At 41.1% G+C, this 17891-nt stretch overlaps 2 protein-coding genes across 2 annotated transcripts; both read right to left on the reverse strand.

Moving 5' to 3' along the window:
• Positions 1 to 3601: 3601 nt before the first annotated feature.
• Positions 3602 to 4144, reverse strand: LOC102763559 (keratin-associated protein 9-4-like). Its single transcript, XM_015570801.1, is given in 1 exon segment — positions 3602 to 4144. A coding segment is annotated over 1 exon segment (543 nt).
• Positions 4145 to 16058: 11914 nt separating this feature from the next.
• LOC102763846 (keratin-associated protein 9-8-like) lies at positions 16059 to 16448 on the reverse strand. The gene has a single exon (XM_015570802.1). The coding sequence runs from the start codon at positions 16446 to 16448 to the stop codon at positions 16059 to 16061; it is 390 nt and encodes a 129-aa protein (XP_015426288.1).
• Between the last annotated feature and the right edge of the window lie 1443 nt (positions 16449 to 17891).

Consider the following 17891-nt stretch of genomic DNA (forward strand, 5'->3'; position numbering starts at 1 on the left):
ATTGTGGTCATGTGATAGAGTCCCTCATGGCATCCTGAGGGTCAGTACATGTGTTTTGTGTATTCGGCTGTGCTTAGATTGGGAAGTGTCCCTGTGTGAGGGACATGATGCTGATATGTTCATGGGGTTAAATTGATCCCTGAGTCCTAAGTCCAAGTCTGTTTGCCCACAAAAGCCTGATTCAGGACTGTGTCAGGAATCTCTCTCTGCAGCAACCCACCCGACCTGTGTATCCAGGCTGGATCACAGACACTTGGGTGGAGGATGTTTGGCATAATCTCTTGCATATGCACAGCAGAACCAAAGCAGGTGGGAGGAAACAAAATCTGGGACTGAGAAAGCATCAATCATTTCACTTCCTGGGTGACCAATGGTCCTGATTGCCTGGGACTAAGGGGTCCTAGGATGCGACTTCCCACGGGTGTGACTGGGGTAGTCTGGGCAAACCACAATGAGTTGGTGACTCCAGTCCTAACCTTGTTAACCAGCAGATTCAGTGACCTCATGTTTCCTTTTTTCCTCATTTCTTATAATTCTCTTTCTCTCTTCCTGCCTCTCTCTCTCTCAGTTTATGAAGGAATTAGATTAGTTGAGATGTTACCTGGTTTATTTTTTAGGTCTAATATGTTTAAACTTTTTTTAGGTATACTATTCATTTAAAAAGTATTCAAATGATTAATTTCCAGTTTGACAGATTATTACAAAATGAACAGACCTGTGGTAATACTATCAGGTTAAGAAATAGAAATGAACCTTGCTCCTAATCATACCCGCTTATGCATCCCCAATGATTGCTAATCACTCTCTTGACCTGTCACCCTAAAGGTTGGTTTCATTCTCTTAGATCTTTATAGATATGAAAGATTATAGAATTAGCTTTTCTTTACATTATGATTGTGACATATTTACAACAATGTAAATATTTTTAGTTCATTTATTATTGTTGGTGTGTAATCTTCCACTGGATAAATATGACACAATTTATTTGTTGACTGTCCACTTGAGAAATATGTAGGTTTTTTTGCAGTTTGGGACTCTTAAAAAATAGTACCTCTATGAATTTTTTTGAATAGGTCACTTGGCAAACATATATAAATGTTTCATTGAAATATAAATATATATATGCCTAGCAGTAGATTTCTCATAGACTTGCTTAATCAAACTATTCTGTTCTCTGTAGGCTCTTGGCTATCTTTCATTAGATTTTTCCTAGATATTTTATTTTTACGGTCTTATTTATGGTATAATATAAAATTTTATTTGTAACTGCTTCTGACATACAGATAAACATTCGTTTATATATGAATTTATCTTGGAACCAAATTCCCTCATTATTTTAAACAACTTACTAATAAAATTTTTGTTGGAAATTTTGCATACACAGTCATATCCACAGAAAATGGTGGTTTTATTCATTAGCAGCCTTTTTATCTTCTTTAGTCCACGGGTAGGCCCTCCCTTTAATATTGAAGTGGATTTCTTTGTGTATTCTCTGTAGAGTAGGACAGCTCTCCATATTTCATAATTAAATAGTAAGCTTTCTGTCTTTTCTGTAGATTCTTTCCATCAGGGGAGCTAGGGTTTTTTTTTATTCCTATTTGCTAAGGCATTCTATATTTGAAATGTGTTTAAATTTATAAAATGCTTTCTATATACCTATTGACATAATCATATGATTAGCCTCCTCTTTTTTTAGTAAATATAATTTTTAAAAATTGATTCATGTTTTGATGTTAAACAAACTTATATTCCTGTAAACAATTCAATGTGGTTATGATCATATGTATATGGTGCTGAATTTGATCTGCTTATATTGTGTTTAGGACATATGCTCTGATTGCATCCCACACATTTATCCTTCAGTTCTTATACCATTTCCTCCACCTCCCTCAAATAAGTCAACCCTAATTATGGCAATATGCTCCCCACTTCCTGTGACTGAATTTGCACCTGTTGTGTATTGGGTTTCCAAAGGACTTTTATGACCCACAAGATTAACCCACAGTGCTCTTGCAGAGTGGGGCTTGGGGAAAAGTGTGATCTTTTGAACAGTTCACAGGAATATCCCACAAGTCACTTTCAGGCACACATGCCATGATGGAATTCCAAAGTAGCTATGGTGGCAGAAATAGAGGCAGGTGTGGACCAAGAGCACGGCTCCCTCTCACCTCTGCTGCCTCTGCTGTACATGCTGTTGGCATAAGCAGAGAATGGTATTGAGCCCATATCGAAGCTAACCACCCCATGTGGAGGCTAGTTTTCTACATCAGACCACTTCCACACTGAAAAGACAATAGCAGTTCTACCTTATTATAATTGCATGTGTGGTGCATAGAATTGTCTTCTCTGTCTGCAGTGCTACCCACCAGATTACAGTATATAAGTCATAGGATAGCAGGATAGCATCACTGATGAACAAGGTCAACAGTAGGCAAAAGACCATGGGATCCACTTATCCTATTACATATCACATGACAGAGAAATTGCAAGCTTGATGAGAAATTAAAATGGTCTCTTAGATGTGCAGCAAAGACACCAACTTAGAGGTGACATCCTGCTATATTGTGTTCTGGATGTGGAATGTACCTCAATACAATGGCCATTATATGGTCTGACATATATGTAGGACCACATATATCCATTAAAAAGTAGAACCCATAGGTTCAGAAAATGATGGATGGAAGTTGGAGTGAACATTCTCAAATTAACTCCCAGTGGCACACTTGGGAATCTATGTTTCTTGTCTCATAATGCCTTTAGGCTCTCCTGGGTTGAAGGTCTTACTCTTTGAAAGACACCTTTTTGTCAGGAGACGTAACTATCATCTGGCCATTGTGCAGTCCTAGAAAACAGTTACTGTTTGGTGAGGGATTGTTATCTTGAAGGTAAGAGAGCAGAAAGAAATATATCTGGAACACAAGATTTCACTGGAGTGACTCGTGGTGGGTTCAGGCTCAATGACATTCATTAATGAGCAAGGATAGCAACCACAGCATGCCAATCAGTTGTAACTGGGGCTCAGACCTACATCTTTCAAATGTAGATGTAAGTGCCTTTGAGCAAGAACAGGAGACCCAGTCCTGGATCTGAGTCTGTTCATTATTAGCTTGTGACATCGCACAATGAACTGTTTGTGTGTTGTTGTTGTTCTGAAAATTGGAGATAATAATGTGGGAGGTGCTATTATGATGCTCAGAATGGATAATGCATGTAGTATGCAATGTGTATTTAAATCCTTATATCAGGAATTCTGTACAATAAATCACACACAATATGGATGAATTATGATATAGAATTTATTAAGAAATGTATAGTAAGACTCCTGATTCTACAAAGACAACTCAAAGTGATCATAAAAGAAGAAAGCATGATACAAAAACCATGAGTACACTGAAAAAGAATATATGATTGTGAAGATTATTGATCAATTGCAGAAACCTATGAAAAAGTTATGAGAATTTTATTTCCTAAGTTACTTAGAGGAACTAGGTAATCCTACTGCAAAATCAAGGTCAGTTCCGTATCGAGGATGTATAAAACTGGTACATGACCTACATGCACAGGAGGAAGGTCAAAGTCCTGTGACCTCCATCAAGCTGACTCAAAACTTGTAACCAAACAGATGAGTCACAAAAATTATGGTCCAGCATGCTGGTGCCAGCAAAGTCAAGGAAGACCATTTGTTTCCATAATGGTAGGTCAGTTCACAGATGTTATGTGTACAGATGGTGGTTGTCTGGCAAGGTGATCAGCAGCAGCAAGGTTGGCAGCAGCTGGATCCACAGCCATAGCTGATGCACCCAGGCACGCAGCAGCAGGTGGGGTGGTAGCAGGTTCTGCAGACATTCACGGGACTGCAGCAAACTTGCTGGCAGCAGGGTGAGCAGCAGCAGGACCCACCACAGCTGGACCCACAGCAGCTGGGCTGGCAGCAGGGAGTGCTACAGCAGCAAGGCTGGCAGCAGCTGCTCACACAGCAAGGGCGGCAGCAAGGCTGGCAGCAGCTGGACCCACAGCAAGGGCTACAGCAAGGCTGGCAGGAGCAGGACCCACAACAGCTGGACCCACAGCAGGTGGGCCTCCAGCAGGTGGTCCTGCATGTGGTCCTGTAGCAGGTGGGCTGGCAGCAAGAGGAGCAGCACATGGTGTCAGGTGTGGAGGGTGGGTTTCTGTTCAGAGGTGAGTTTCTCAGATTCTGATGGTGTCTTCTCTTTGGGGACTTTTATACTCTGGACCCCCAATAATGGGACCAATAAGCTGGGCTTCCCTTGTTGTTGTTTCCTTGTTTATAGTCACAAAGAAATTGTCAAGGAGGAAGTTGTTCCCCTTGTGTTTTGAGGGTTCTGTAAATTACCGTTTGATCTTCTCCTTAATTGGAAATATTACTTAAGAATCTTTTCCAGAAATGGAACAATCAGGAATCATCCCCAGCAACATTTCTGGTCATGTGACATCATCAGGTCGTGTATTACTTCCTGCTGGTTTGAAGAAGGTCAGGATAGTGGTCTCCTCTCAGTGTTGTTCCTTTGGCCATACGGTATTTAGGCTGATGTGCTGTTGTCATAAGCAGAGAATGGTGTTGAGTCTTATCTATACTATCCATCTTGGAAGCAATCACCCACACAGCCAATGTTCTTCTTGTACCACTTCCACATTGAAAACAGCAATTCTTCCTTTCTGTGGTAGCGAGTTTGGTGTGTGGAATTGTCTTTGTCTGCAGTGCTACCCACGCGCTTACAGTCTATAGTGGCAGGATGCTGGATAGCAACATTTTGGACCACGGAACCCACTTTATGATGAACAAGGTCAACAATAGGCACATATTCATGGATCTACTTGCCCTACCATACATCACATGACAGAGAAGTTGCTGGACTGATAAATGAGCATGGTGTTTTAGATGTGCAGCAAAGATACCACCGTAGAGATGACAACCTGGAGGATTGATATATTGTCTTCTAAATGTGGCATATATTTTGGTCCAGTGACCATTATTTGCTTGACATATATGTAGTACTCTATGTATTCATGAAAGTTAGTATCCATGGATTTAGAATGTGTTATACTTGAAATGTTAAATTCTGTTTCTGATATATACGGATACAATTCATGTTTGGATGTTGATCCTATAATCAAACTGCATGATTATTTCTAATAGCTCATTGATAGATTTTTTGGACATTTTAGATGCACAGTTATATCATTCATACATGATAGGATTGCTCTTCTAAAACTGAATGTAAAGGCAAAAACAGAAGCAAAACCAATTTATACAGGCACTTTAAAGAGTAAGAATCATATCAAGACAAGGAGAATATCCACTACCCAGGTTGAGATCATGTACAAATGAATGTGTTTCTCAAATGGGCATGTGGCAGTGAACCCTGGAAGTTCAGAGTCAGGAGAGGCACACGGGCAGAGGTGGGCAGAGCACAGCTGCCCCGCACAGGGGAGAGGGACATTGCACCTGAGCCGTCCAGTTCCTGAGGCAAGAGCACGTGTTTGACATGAATGCAGGAAGTGCCACTAAACATTGTCTTCTTCTAAATTATTTCTTCTGATTCTTTGCTCAGAAAATAACCCTCCTGTTATTATTTGACTACCCTGGTAGGCCTTTGTGGACTGAGAAACCACTGGTCAAATACACTATAAAAACTACAGTTACTACATTTATAATTGTGGCTAATCATTGGCGTATTAATTTATGAGGATCAATTAAGTTGTTATGCCTCATGGGTCGGGTAGCAACTCATCCTTGTGTGTGATTGAGATCAGATGTCTGAGTCTGCGAGATTTAATTCCAGCTCCTCATAGATTTGTCACAATTCTGAAAATGGACTTGAAAGGGAGCTTCTTGTTCTCCCAGGTGAATGCATAAAAATGTCATGGCGTTCTGTGCCATGTATTTAGTTCAGTGTGATGCTTTTGAATGCCTGTGGACTTCTGAGAATGACAGCAACGTCAGCAAGCAATCAGTGACAGTGACTGGACAAGAGAGAGAATTTGGGGACTTTAGAGAGACTCTAAATGGAAAGGACCCTCAGAGTCCACTATTGAATTTACTCATGGAGAGTGCAAATCAAAGGTACAATATCCCAGTATCTACCGATTGGTTGTTTAGTTGATGCTTGATACCTGCAGTGATGTGAGTTCCTACCCCCATGGTAGCCTATCCGATTTGCTAACATCTCCCATAACAGAGCTTCCTTCTGTGAGAGTCCACCCTCCTGGGCCTCCTGCATCTTTTGCTCAGACAGTCAGAAGGCATTGCAGAGCAGCTCCTCCTCTCATTACACACCTTGTCCCCTGATAGTCCTGCTGCGGCATCGCATTCCCTGCACTCTCTCTCTTGCATGTGTTTCCCCGCCTCATGGAATGCACTCTGATGAAGGACAGCATTTCCCTGTTGAGCGCATGAATTTTATGAAGCTCAATTTTTCTCAAGGACCATGACATTGACATTGCCAAATAGATCCTTATTGTAGTTGTTCCTAGATTATGGTTTGATGGAATATAATAAGATCCTGTCATGTATGGACATTTGTTACTATTCTTACTACTTGGCATCTGTGCCGATTTTGTAAGATGCTTCTAGTTTCCATTATCCATTTTCTGTAGATCGTACATCTGTTTATCTCTGATTTTATCTTCAGCCATAAGTGCTTTATTGTGGAAGTAAGTACAATTGATTTTGGTATGAGGTTTATAAATCATATGGAAAAGTCCTCAGGTTCCTGCTCTGCCACTCACTAGTTTTACTGTTAAGGGAAATACAGTGTATTCTTTATGCCAACTCATGAATTGTTTCTTACCTATACCATATAATCATCCCTTACAAATATTTTGTTTTATTATCCAACTACCATCTTACATATTATGACCATCCATGGATTAATCTGTAAGTGTTACTTCCTCTATTTTCCTTTCTTTTACTGGGGCAGCCAGTCTGCTGGCAGATACTTTCTTGGAGATACCACTGTTCTTATGTTTTCAACAGACATGACAAAACAAATCAATTCATCACCCTTATTTTTAGTAGAGAATAGTAACTTTCCCTTTTGTTTCCCCTTAATAAGCTAAGATTTATTTCTCTCTTGCTTAACTCTTTATCTCTGACTTAGTACAACTGACCTCAATGTTACAAATTATAAACATCCCAAACCAGGAATAATGGTAGGTCTTCTCCCAAACCAGGGAGAAGATCATGGTGTAGCGATGACGTCCATGGCTAATGAACACAAGGATGATCATTTTTAGCACAATTCCATTTTATTCCCGAAAACCCTACAATTGTTATAATATATGGACATGGAATACCTCAAAATTCATTAATTGATGACCCCAATAGCAGAATTTATGCCCAATGGAGTTTTTATGGCAAGAGATCAACTTCTAGTTTCAAAGGCAGTGGACAGAGGAAATATTTCCAGTTAAAACAACTCTGAGGAGTATATTGAGCATTATTTATATGTGTATGTATTTTTGGATTAAAAAAGTGGCCCAAGGGAACGATGTCAATTGACTATTTGCCAGTGGTGAAAGCCTTCACTGACTGCTCACAGTCCTGGAAGGAGCAGGTTGGACTATAGGCATTGGGAGAAGAAATGTGTAGAGGGAGAAGGTCTGTGGACAGAAAGTGTTTCCACGTCCTGTCCCACCTCAATGCCCAACCCCCCCAGAGAGTATCCACCATTTAGGAGACACTGAACAACTATGAGTTTGATACAGCTCAGCCTGTATCCCTTCTCAGGTGCACCAGCACTTGCACAGGGAGCATGAGCAAAGTAGCCATGGAGGAAAGAACAGAGGCTATGTGTGAACCAAGAGCAAGAACTTCCTCTCCCCACAGCACCTCTGCTCTATGTGCTGTTGTCATAAGCAGAGAATGGTGTTGAATCCTTATCTATAATATCCATCTTGAAAAGTAATCACCCACACAGAGCAATGTTCTACTTGTACCACTTCCACATTGAAAACAGCAATTTTTCCTGTCTATGGTTTTGAGTTTGATGTGTGGAATTGTCTTTGTCTGCAGTGCTACCGATGAGCTTACAGCCTATTGTGGCAAGATGCTGGATAGCAACATTTTGGGACCAAGGGACCCACTTTATGATGAGCAAGGTCAACAATAGGCCTATAATCATGGATCTACCTATTGACCTACTTGCCCTACCATACATCACATGACAGAGAAGTTGCTGGACTGATAAAAAATGAGCATGGTGTTTTAGGTGTGCAGCAAAGATGCCACCATAAAGATGACAACCTGGGAGGTTGATATATTGTCTTCTAAATGTGGCATATATTTTGGTCCAGTGACCATTATTTGCTTGACATATATGTAGTACTCTATGTATCCATAAAGGTTAGTATCCGTGGATTCAGAAGCAATGGGTGCAAGTAAAGGTGACCCGCTCACTTTAACCCCCTGTGCTATACTTTGTAATCTTGGCTTCCTATCGCATCAGGCCTTTGGGCTTTTCTGGATTGGTAACTTTACTCCTATGAAAGCACATTTTGTCAGGAACATAATCTAATGTTACAGCTATCATCTGGTCTGTTTAGACTCCTCATAACAGTGAGTAGCAGGCAGAGAAAGCAGTTACTCTTTGTTTTGTTCAGTGTCTTGAGCAGGCACAGAAGACCCAGTCCTGGATCTGAGTCTGGTCATTATTCTTAGCTTGTGACATTATGCAATGAATTTGTTTTTCTGAAATTGTAGATGATAACTGTGGGAGCTATTGTGCTCAGAATGAATGATGCACGTAGTATGCAATATGTATTTCAATCAGGAATGCTGTACAATAAATACACACAATATGCATGGCTTATGGTAGACTTTATTAAGAAACACATAGAGAAGAGCCCTGCTTCTAGTAAGACAATTCAATGTGATCCTGAAGGAAGAAAGTCTTATACAAGAATCATGATTACATTGTAAGGAATTGTGATTAGGAGGATTATTATTCAGTTATAGAAACCTTGCAAGGCGATCAGCAGCAGCAGGGCTGGCCACAGCTGGATCCACAGCCATAGCTGATGCACCCAGGCACGCAGCAATGTTGAAAATTGAACAACAATAGGCTTGAGATTCTAGAATTTCCATTCCCATCACTACTTATAATGGAACCCAACAACCGTGAACACATCTTAGAGATTAATGAGGCCTTCATTTATAAAGCATTTTATGAACCTTTCAGTGTAAATGCCAACTATTTTTAAATCCTGTGATTACATCATGAAAATGTTTTTCTGAAAAGGCTGGCAGCAGCTGGACCCACAGCAAGGGCTACAGCAAGGCTGGCAGCAGCAGGACCCACAACAGCTGGACCCACAGCAGGTGGGCCTCCAGCAGGTGGTCCTGCATGTGGTCCTGTAGCAGGTGGGCTGGCAGCAAGAGGAGCAGCACATGGTGTCAGGTGTGGAGGGTGGGTTTCTGTTCAGAGGTGAGTTTCTTAGATTCTGTTGAATCCTTCTGTTCTGAGACTTTTATATTCTGGACCCCCATTGTTTGGACCAATAAGCAGGACTTTCCTCTTGGTTGTTTTGGTAATTACTGTGGAATTGTCAAGGAGGAAGTTGTTCTCTGAGTGTTTTGAGGCTTATGTAAATAACTGTTTGATCTTTTCCTCAATTGTGAATCCTAATTTACAGCCCTTTCCAGAAATGAAACAGGAATCATCCTCAGGTACATTTCTAGTCATGTGACATCATGTGGTCTGTGGTCTTTCCTGCTGTTTTGGTGAAGGTCAGAACAGTTGTCTCTTCTCATCTTTACACTGTTGGCCCGGTTAATATTGGGAAGTGTCCTGAGATGTCTGGAGCCAGTGAGTTCTGTATGAATGGAGCCCTGCTTGTGCGTAAGTCTGATCTCCCAGAATCTGGATTGAGAACACTAGCATTATTTGCCTGAGGCCACCTACTAGAAATTGTTTTCCAGTTCCATCAGACACCCTTGGGTAGAGGACATATCACTTATTTTTTCTCTAATGCAAATCAGCATCAAAACAGGAGAGTAGAGGCAGAAGCCACCCACTAGGTTTCAGAGCATCAATGCATTCATGTTCCATCTCTGTTTTCTTGCTGGGTCAGCATCTCAGGTGAGACATCCTAACTTACACATATTTTCTTCTATAAATTGAGGCAAACAGGTGACATATATGATGGTTAAAGTGTATTTGTTGTGTAATTGATATATTCCAACAAATGTGGAAAATGGTCAGCCATAAATTTTTCACTGTTTTTGTGCTCAATTCTCTCTTTCTAGGTAAATTTGTAGGAGTGAAATAGCCATGTCGTAGGCAAAGCAGATAGTCACCAGTGTGAATGAACAAAGGAGAGTCTCAATATTTCACTACAGCAGGGTCACCTGCTTTTTCTGATATTGTGAGCCTTATGAATTCTAGTGGCAAATAGCTAAACTTGCCTTTTTATTGAGGTACAGTTGACATAAAACATTATATTAGTTTCAAGTGTGGGACATAATGATTCATGTTTGTATATATTGCAAATGATCACCACAATAAGTCTAGTTAATATTTGTCAGTTTTCCCAACACAATTTTTGTGAAGACTATGCATTCCCCAATTTATATCGTGGCTCCTTTGTCATAAAGATATTGACCATATAATATGTGGATTTATTTCTAGGCTCTGTATTCTGCTCCATTGATATGTGTGTTTTTATTACCAATAATTTACTATTTTGATCACTATAGGTTTGTAATATAGTTTGAAATCAGGGAGCATGATGCCTGTACCTTTGCTGTTCTTTCTCAAGATTGTTTTGGCTATTCAGAAATTTTTTTAGTTCCATATAAATTTTAGGATTTTTTTCCATTTCTGTGAAAAAAATGCCATTAAAATTTTAATATTAATTGCATTGAATTTTAGATTGCTTTAAGCATTGTGGACATTAATATTAATTTTTCCATTCCATGAGCACAGATATTCTTCCTTTATTTGTGTCTTCTCCAATTTCTTTCATTTATGTCTTTTAGTGATAGGCACAGGTCTTTTACCCCTTTGGTTAAATTTATTTCTATATATTTTCATTTTGATACAATTGTAAGTGGAATTATTATCTGAATTTCTCTTTCTGATAGTTTGTTAATGTGTGGAAATTCAGCATTTTGTATATTGACTGTATAGACTGCAATTTTTTGAATTTGTTGATTAGTTCTAACTGTTTTTTGGTGGAGTCTTTATGTTTTTCTCTCATTATATATTACCTCATCTATAAATAGAGTCAGTTTGACCTCTTCTTTACTGATTTGGGTATCTTATTTTTCTTACTAATTTCTTTGGCTAGGACTCGCAGTGATACTATGTTGAATAAGAGTTCAATATTATGTTGAATAAAATACTATGTTAAGTAAGAGTGGGCATTCTTGTCTTGTGTCTGATATATATATATAAAACCACCAAGGGAGCTGCCCCATGGTGATCATGTGCTCCCACAGCCAACCTCCCTCGGCCCCTGCCGCTGGCCAACCTCCTGTTGCCCCAATTGGCCCCAATTGCCTGCCCGGCTGAGGGACCCCACCCATGCACAAATTCGTGCACTGGGCCTCTAGTCTTATATAAAAAGCTTTCAGCTTTCCACAATAGAGTTTGAAGTTAGCTGTGGGCTTTTCATATATGGCCACTAGTATGTTGAGGTATATTCCCTATATACCCTCTTTGTTGATAGTTTTATAATAAATAGGTATTGAATTTTGGCTAATGCTTTTTCTGCCTCTATTAAGACAGTCATAGGATTTTTATCCTTCACTTTGTTAATGTGGTGTGTCACATTGATTTGCAGGTGTCGTACCACCATTGCGTCCCTGGAATCAGTTCCACTTGATCATGGTGTATGAGTCTTTCAATCTTTCATTGAATTCTTTTTGCTAATATCTTATTGAGGATTTTCCATTTATGCTCATCAGGGATATTGACATGTAATTTTCTTTCTTTGTTGTCCTCGTCTAGTTTTGGTATCAGGATAATGCTGGCCTTATAAATGAGATTGGAAATTGTTCCTTCCTCTTCTGTTATTTTGAAGAGTTTGAGAAACATTGGTATTAATTCTTCTTTAAATGATTGGTGGAATTCATTAGTGAAGCCATCTGCTTGTAGACTTTTGTTTGTGGGAGGTTTTCTATTATGGAGTCAATTTATTACTAATATTAGAGGCCTGGCGCACAAAATTCGTGCAAGGGGCTTGGCCCTCACAGCCTCGGCTGGCCCTCACAGCCCCGGCTGACTTGGCCAGCACTCTCAGCCCCTCGCAGCCTCGGCTGGCCCTTGCAGTCCTGGCTTCCTTGACCAGCCCTCACAGCCCCAGCTTCGTCCAGAAGGTTGTCTGGAAGGATGTCCAAATGGTCATTCTGCTGTTCGGTCTAATTAGCATATTAGCTCTTTATTATATAGGATGACTTCTGATTTTCAATTTCTTTACAAATTATTCTTGGTAGGTTTTCTGTGATATCAATTGTAGCATTGTTTCTTTCATTTCTGATTTTGTTTATTTGAGTCTTATTACTATTTTTCTTAGCAAGTCTAACTAAAGGTTTCTCAATTTCCTTTCTTTACAAAATACCTGCTCTTGGTTTCATTGATTCTTTTTATTGTCTTCTTAGTCTATTTTTTTTTCAACTCTTGTCTTTGTTATTTTCTTTCTCTATTAACTTTGATCTTCCTTATTTCTTCCTTTTCTAGTTTTGTGGGGTGTAGAATTCTCTTCCTCTTTTTCCTTTCCTAATTATTCTTCTTAATCTAGAAATTGTGGATGTTCACAATTTGAAGAAGCAGAGGAAGGTTGAGAGTATCAAGGAGAGATTGCAGATGATGTTTCCAGTTACCTCACTTTTACAGCCTGAGTGTTTCCTCTCAAAATTCATATGTTGAAGCCCTAGTCCTATATAATAAAAGGGTAATATGCAAATTGACCCTAACAGCAGAATGACTAGGAATGACTGGTCACTATGACACACACTGACCACCAGGGGGCAGACGCTCAATGCAGCAGCTGCCCCCTGGTGGTCAGTGCGCTCCCACAGGGGGAGCTCTGCTCAGCCACAAGCCAGGCTGATGGCTGCCAGTAGCGGTGGTGGTGGGAGTCTCTCCCGCCTCCTCAGCAGCGCTAAGGATGTCAGACTGCAGCTTAGGCCTGCTCCCTGCTGGCAAGTGGACATCCCCCGAGGGGGTCACGAGCTGTCAGAGGGATGTCTGACTGCCAGGTTAGGCCCAATCCCCCAAGGAGCAGGCCTAAGCCATCAGGTGGTCATCCCCTGAGGGGTCCCAGACTGCGAGAGGGCACAGGCCGGGCTGAGGGAGCCCCCCGAGTGCACATATTTTTGTGCACCAGGCTCTAGTATCCAATGTAATGGCATTTGGAGGCAGTATCTATGAGAGGTAATTAGATTTGGCTGAAGATATGAGGGCAAGTCCCCCATGATAGGATTAGTGCTCTGATACAAAAAGAGACCAGAGTCTTGTCTCTCTCTCTCTCTCTCTCTCTGTGTGTGTGTGTGATTGAAGGATACAGAAATAAAGCAGGCATTGGCCAACCAGGAGGTAGATCCACCTAAGTGGGCACCTACCCTGCCAGCACCTTGATCTTGGATATCCCAGCCTGCAGAACTGTGAGAAATACATGTTATTGTTTGAGCAACCCACTAATTAGTCATTTGTTATATATAGCTCTCCAAATTGACTTGTACATATTTTGGGGCTTAGTGTGCTCAGACCAATTTCCTCCCGCCAGATGTTCACTTTTATGTCCTAGGGTTATATTCATGCTGAAGCAGAAAGTCATGATGTCAGTGCATGTCACCTAACAAAAACATTCACCCAGTAATTCTGGGGACCTTTTTATAAAGACTCTGGCTCCTTCGTTTGTCAAGTAAGACAATTCCAAAGTGTGTGTTTTCCATACTTCAGGAGACTTTTCCCTCAGGTTTGCACTTTGTTGTAAACTTGATACTGGCTTTATACACGTTTCTGCCTCATCATTCTCTCAACTCCCTGCCAATGTGATCCATGCATCCCAAATAAACTATGGTCACTTGAATCTTTTCCAGGATATTTTTTCTTTGAGAATGCATACTATGGCTTTCATTTACCTCTGTAAAATAGCAGAATTTATGTCCAATGGAGTTTTTATGGCAAGAGATCAATGACTTCTGGTTTCAAAGTGAGTGGACAGAGGAAATATTTCCAATGAAAAGAACTTTGAATACATTGAGTATTACTTATATATGTATAAATTTTTTGCAAAAACAAACAAACAAAAACCAACCTGATGGAACGATGTAAATGGCTATTTGCAAGTGGTGAAAGGCTTGACTGATTGGCTGAATCCGGAAGGAGCAAGGCTGGACTATAGGCATTTGGAGAAGGACCATGTAGAGGGAGATGGTCTGTGGACAGAAAGTGTTTCCACATTCTGTCCCACCTCAATGCCCAACGCTCCCCCCGCACCCCGAGCATAGCCACCATTTAGGAGACACTGAACAACTATGAGTTTGATACAGCTCAGCCTGTGTCCCTTTTCAGGTGCACCAGCACTTGCACAGGGAGCATGAGCAAAGTAGCCATGGAGGAAAGAACAGAGGCTATGTGTGAACCAAGAGCAAGGACTTCCTCTCCCCACAGCACCTCTGCTCTATGTGCTGTTGTCATAAGCAGAGAATGGTATTGAATCCTTATCTATAATAACCATCTTGAAAAGTAATCACCCACACAGAGCAATGTTCTACTTGTACCAGTTCCACACTGAAAAGACAGCAGTTCTTTTTTTCTATGATTGCATGTTTGGTGTGTGGAATTATCTTCCTTGTCTGCAGTCTTATCTACCAGAGTACACTATATGGTTATAGGATGCTGGACAGCAACATTTTTGATTCAGGGACTTTATAACGAACAAGGTCAAAAATAGGCACATAACCATGGATCTAGTTGTTCTATCATACATCACATGACAGAGAAATTACTGGCCTGGTTAAAAAATTGTAATAGTGTTCTAGGTGTGTAGCAAACACAGCACCATAGAGTGATTACCTGTAGGGTTGATATATTGCCTTCTAAATGTGGTATGTATTTTGACCCAATAACCATTGTTAGGTTGACATATATGTAGTACTCTATGTATCCATAAAGGTTACTATCCATGGATTCAGAAGCAATGAGTGCAAGTAAAGGTGACCTCTCACTTTACCCCCTGTGATATACTTGGTAATCTTGGCTTCCTATCCCATCAGGCCTTTGGGCTTTTCTGGATTGGTAACTTTACTCCTATGAAAGCACATTCTATCAGGAACATAATCTAATGTTAAAGCTATAATTGAGCAATGGCAACACCACAGCTTACCAAGGGCATTGTAACCCGAGGCTCAGACCTCTACATCTTTGACATGTAAACGTCAGTGTCTTGAGCAGGAACAGAAGACCCAGTCCTGGATCTGAGTCTGGTCATTATTCTTAGCTTGTGACATTATGCAATGACTTTGTTTTTCTGAAATTGTGGGAGCTATTGTGCTCAGAATGAATGATGCATGTAGTATGTAATATGTATTTAAATCAGGAATGCTGTAAATAAATACACACAATATGGATGGCTTATGGTATAGACTTTATTAAGAAACACATAGAGAAGAGTCCTGCATCTGGTAAGACAATTCAGTGTGATCCTGAAGGAAGAAAGTCTTATACAAGAATCATGATTACATTGTAAGGCATTGTGATTAGGAGGATGATTATTCAGTTATAGAAACCTATTAATGGAATAGGAAGATTTGTTGACTCAGCCATTGGTCCTGACTTCAGAGTCAAAGGCAAGACCATGACTGCATATTGAGGATGCACAAAGTGGGGGCAAGATCCACATACACGGGAGGAAGAGAACTGAGGGAAGAACACTCCATCCAGCTGACTCTTTAAACAGGCAGATGAGTCACAGAAATTATGGTCTCGCTTGCTGGTTGTCAACAAAGCCCAGAAGGTTCATTTGTTTCCATAATGGCAGGTCAGTTCACAGATGATATGTGTGCAGATGGTGGTTGTCTGGCCAGGTGATCAGTAGCAGCAGGGCTGGCCACAGCTGGCTCCGCAGCTATAGCTGATGCACCCAGGCACGCAGCAGCAGGTGGGGTGGTAGCAGGTTCTGCAGACATTCACGGGACTGCAGCAAACTTGCTGGCAGCAGGGTGAGCAGCAGCAGGACCCACCACAGCTGGACCCACAGCAGCTGGGCTGGCAGCAGCTGCTCACACAGCAAGGGCGGCAGCAAGGCTGGCAGCAGCTGGACCCACAGCAAGGGCGGCAGCAAGGCTGGCAGCAGCTGGACCCACAGCAAGGGCGGCAGCAAGGCTGGCAGCAGCAGGACCCACAGCTGGACCCACAGCAGGTGGGCCTCCAGCAGGTGGTCCTGCAGCAGGTGGGCTGGCAGCAAGAGGAGCAGCACATGGTGTCAGGTGTGGAGGGTGGGTTTCTGTTCAGAGGTGAGTTTCTCAGATTCTGATGGTGTCTTCTCTTTGGGGGCTTTTATACTCTGGACCCCCAATAATGGGACCAATAAGCTGGACTTCCCTTGTTGTTGTTTCCTTGTTTATAGTCACAAAGAAATTGTCAAGGAGGAAGTTGTTCCCCGTGTTTTGAGCGTTCTGTAAATTACTGTTTAATCTTCTCCCTAATTAGGAATACTACTTAAGAATCATTTTAGAAACGGGACAATCAGTTTCATCCCCAGAACATTTCTGGTCATGTGACGTCATCTGGTCGTGTATTACTTCCTGCTGGTTTGAAGAAGGTCAGGATAGTGGTCTCTTCTCAGTGTTGTTCCTTTAACCATATTTAGGTTGGGAGGTGCCCTGAGTGGTCAGGAGTTAATGGGTTCTGTGATTAATGAAGCCTTGCTTGAATCTAAGTCTGATCTCCCAGAAAAGTGGATTCAAGGCTTCAACCTATATGTATCTGAAGCCTCCTACTAGAAATGTGTTGCCCAACTCTGCCAGAGACTCTTGGGTCCTTGGCCCACCGTTTTTCATATGTAAATCAGCACCCAACCAGGAGAAAAGAGGCAGAAGCCATCCACTGGTTTTCTGAGCATCAAGCCATTCATGTTGCATCTCTGTTTTCTAGCTGAATAGGGATCTCAGGTGATACCTCTCAAGTTGCACATACTTTCTTTCATAAATTCAGGCGAAAAGCGAGATAAAATGATGACCAAGGGAAATTTGAGTATGTATATTTATACTTTTCAACAAACGTAGAAAGTTATCACATACGTTTTAGAATGTGTTTCTGCCCCATTTTCTCTCCTCTAGGCACATATGCCAGAGTGGAATTGCCATGTCATAGGGAAAGCACAGAGTCAACAGGCCAGGAAGGCTAGGACAGTGTTTCTGCATTTCACTACGAACACTGCCTCCTGCTATTTCTGATATTTTGAGCCTTCTGAGTTCTACTTGTAAGTATCTCAGCTTATTTTTTATTGAGGTATACTTGACATAGTAAATGATATTACTTTCAGATGTAGAACATTTTGAATTGATATTTGCAAAATGATCAGCACAATCAGTCTAATTAACATTTTTCAGCATTCATAGCTATTAATTTTCTTGTGATAAAAACTTTTTAAATCTACTCTCTTGCCAACCCAGTGTGGCTCAGTGGTCTTGCCAAGCCAGTGTGGCTCAGTGGTTGAGTGTGGACACATGAACCAGGAGGTCACAGTTTGATTCCTGGTCAGAGCACATGCCTGGGTTGCAGGCTCAATCCCCAGTGGGCAGGGAGGTGCAGAAGGCAGCCAATCGATGATTCCCTCTCATCATGGATGTTTCTATCTATCTCTCCCTCTTCCTTCATCTCTGAAATAAAAAACAAACAAACATTAAAGATCCACTTTCT

The sequence above is a fragment of the Myotis davidii genome, unplaced genomic scaffold (assembly GCF_000327345.1).
Source record: "Myotis davidii unplaced genomic scaffold, ASM32734v1 scaffold327, whole genome shotgun sequence".
NCBI lineage: Eukaryota > Metazoa > Chordata > Mammalia > Chiroptera > Vespertilionidae > Myotis > Myotis davidii.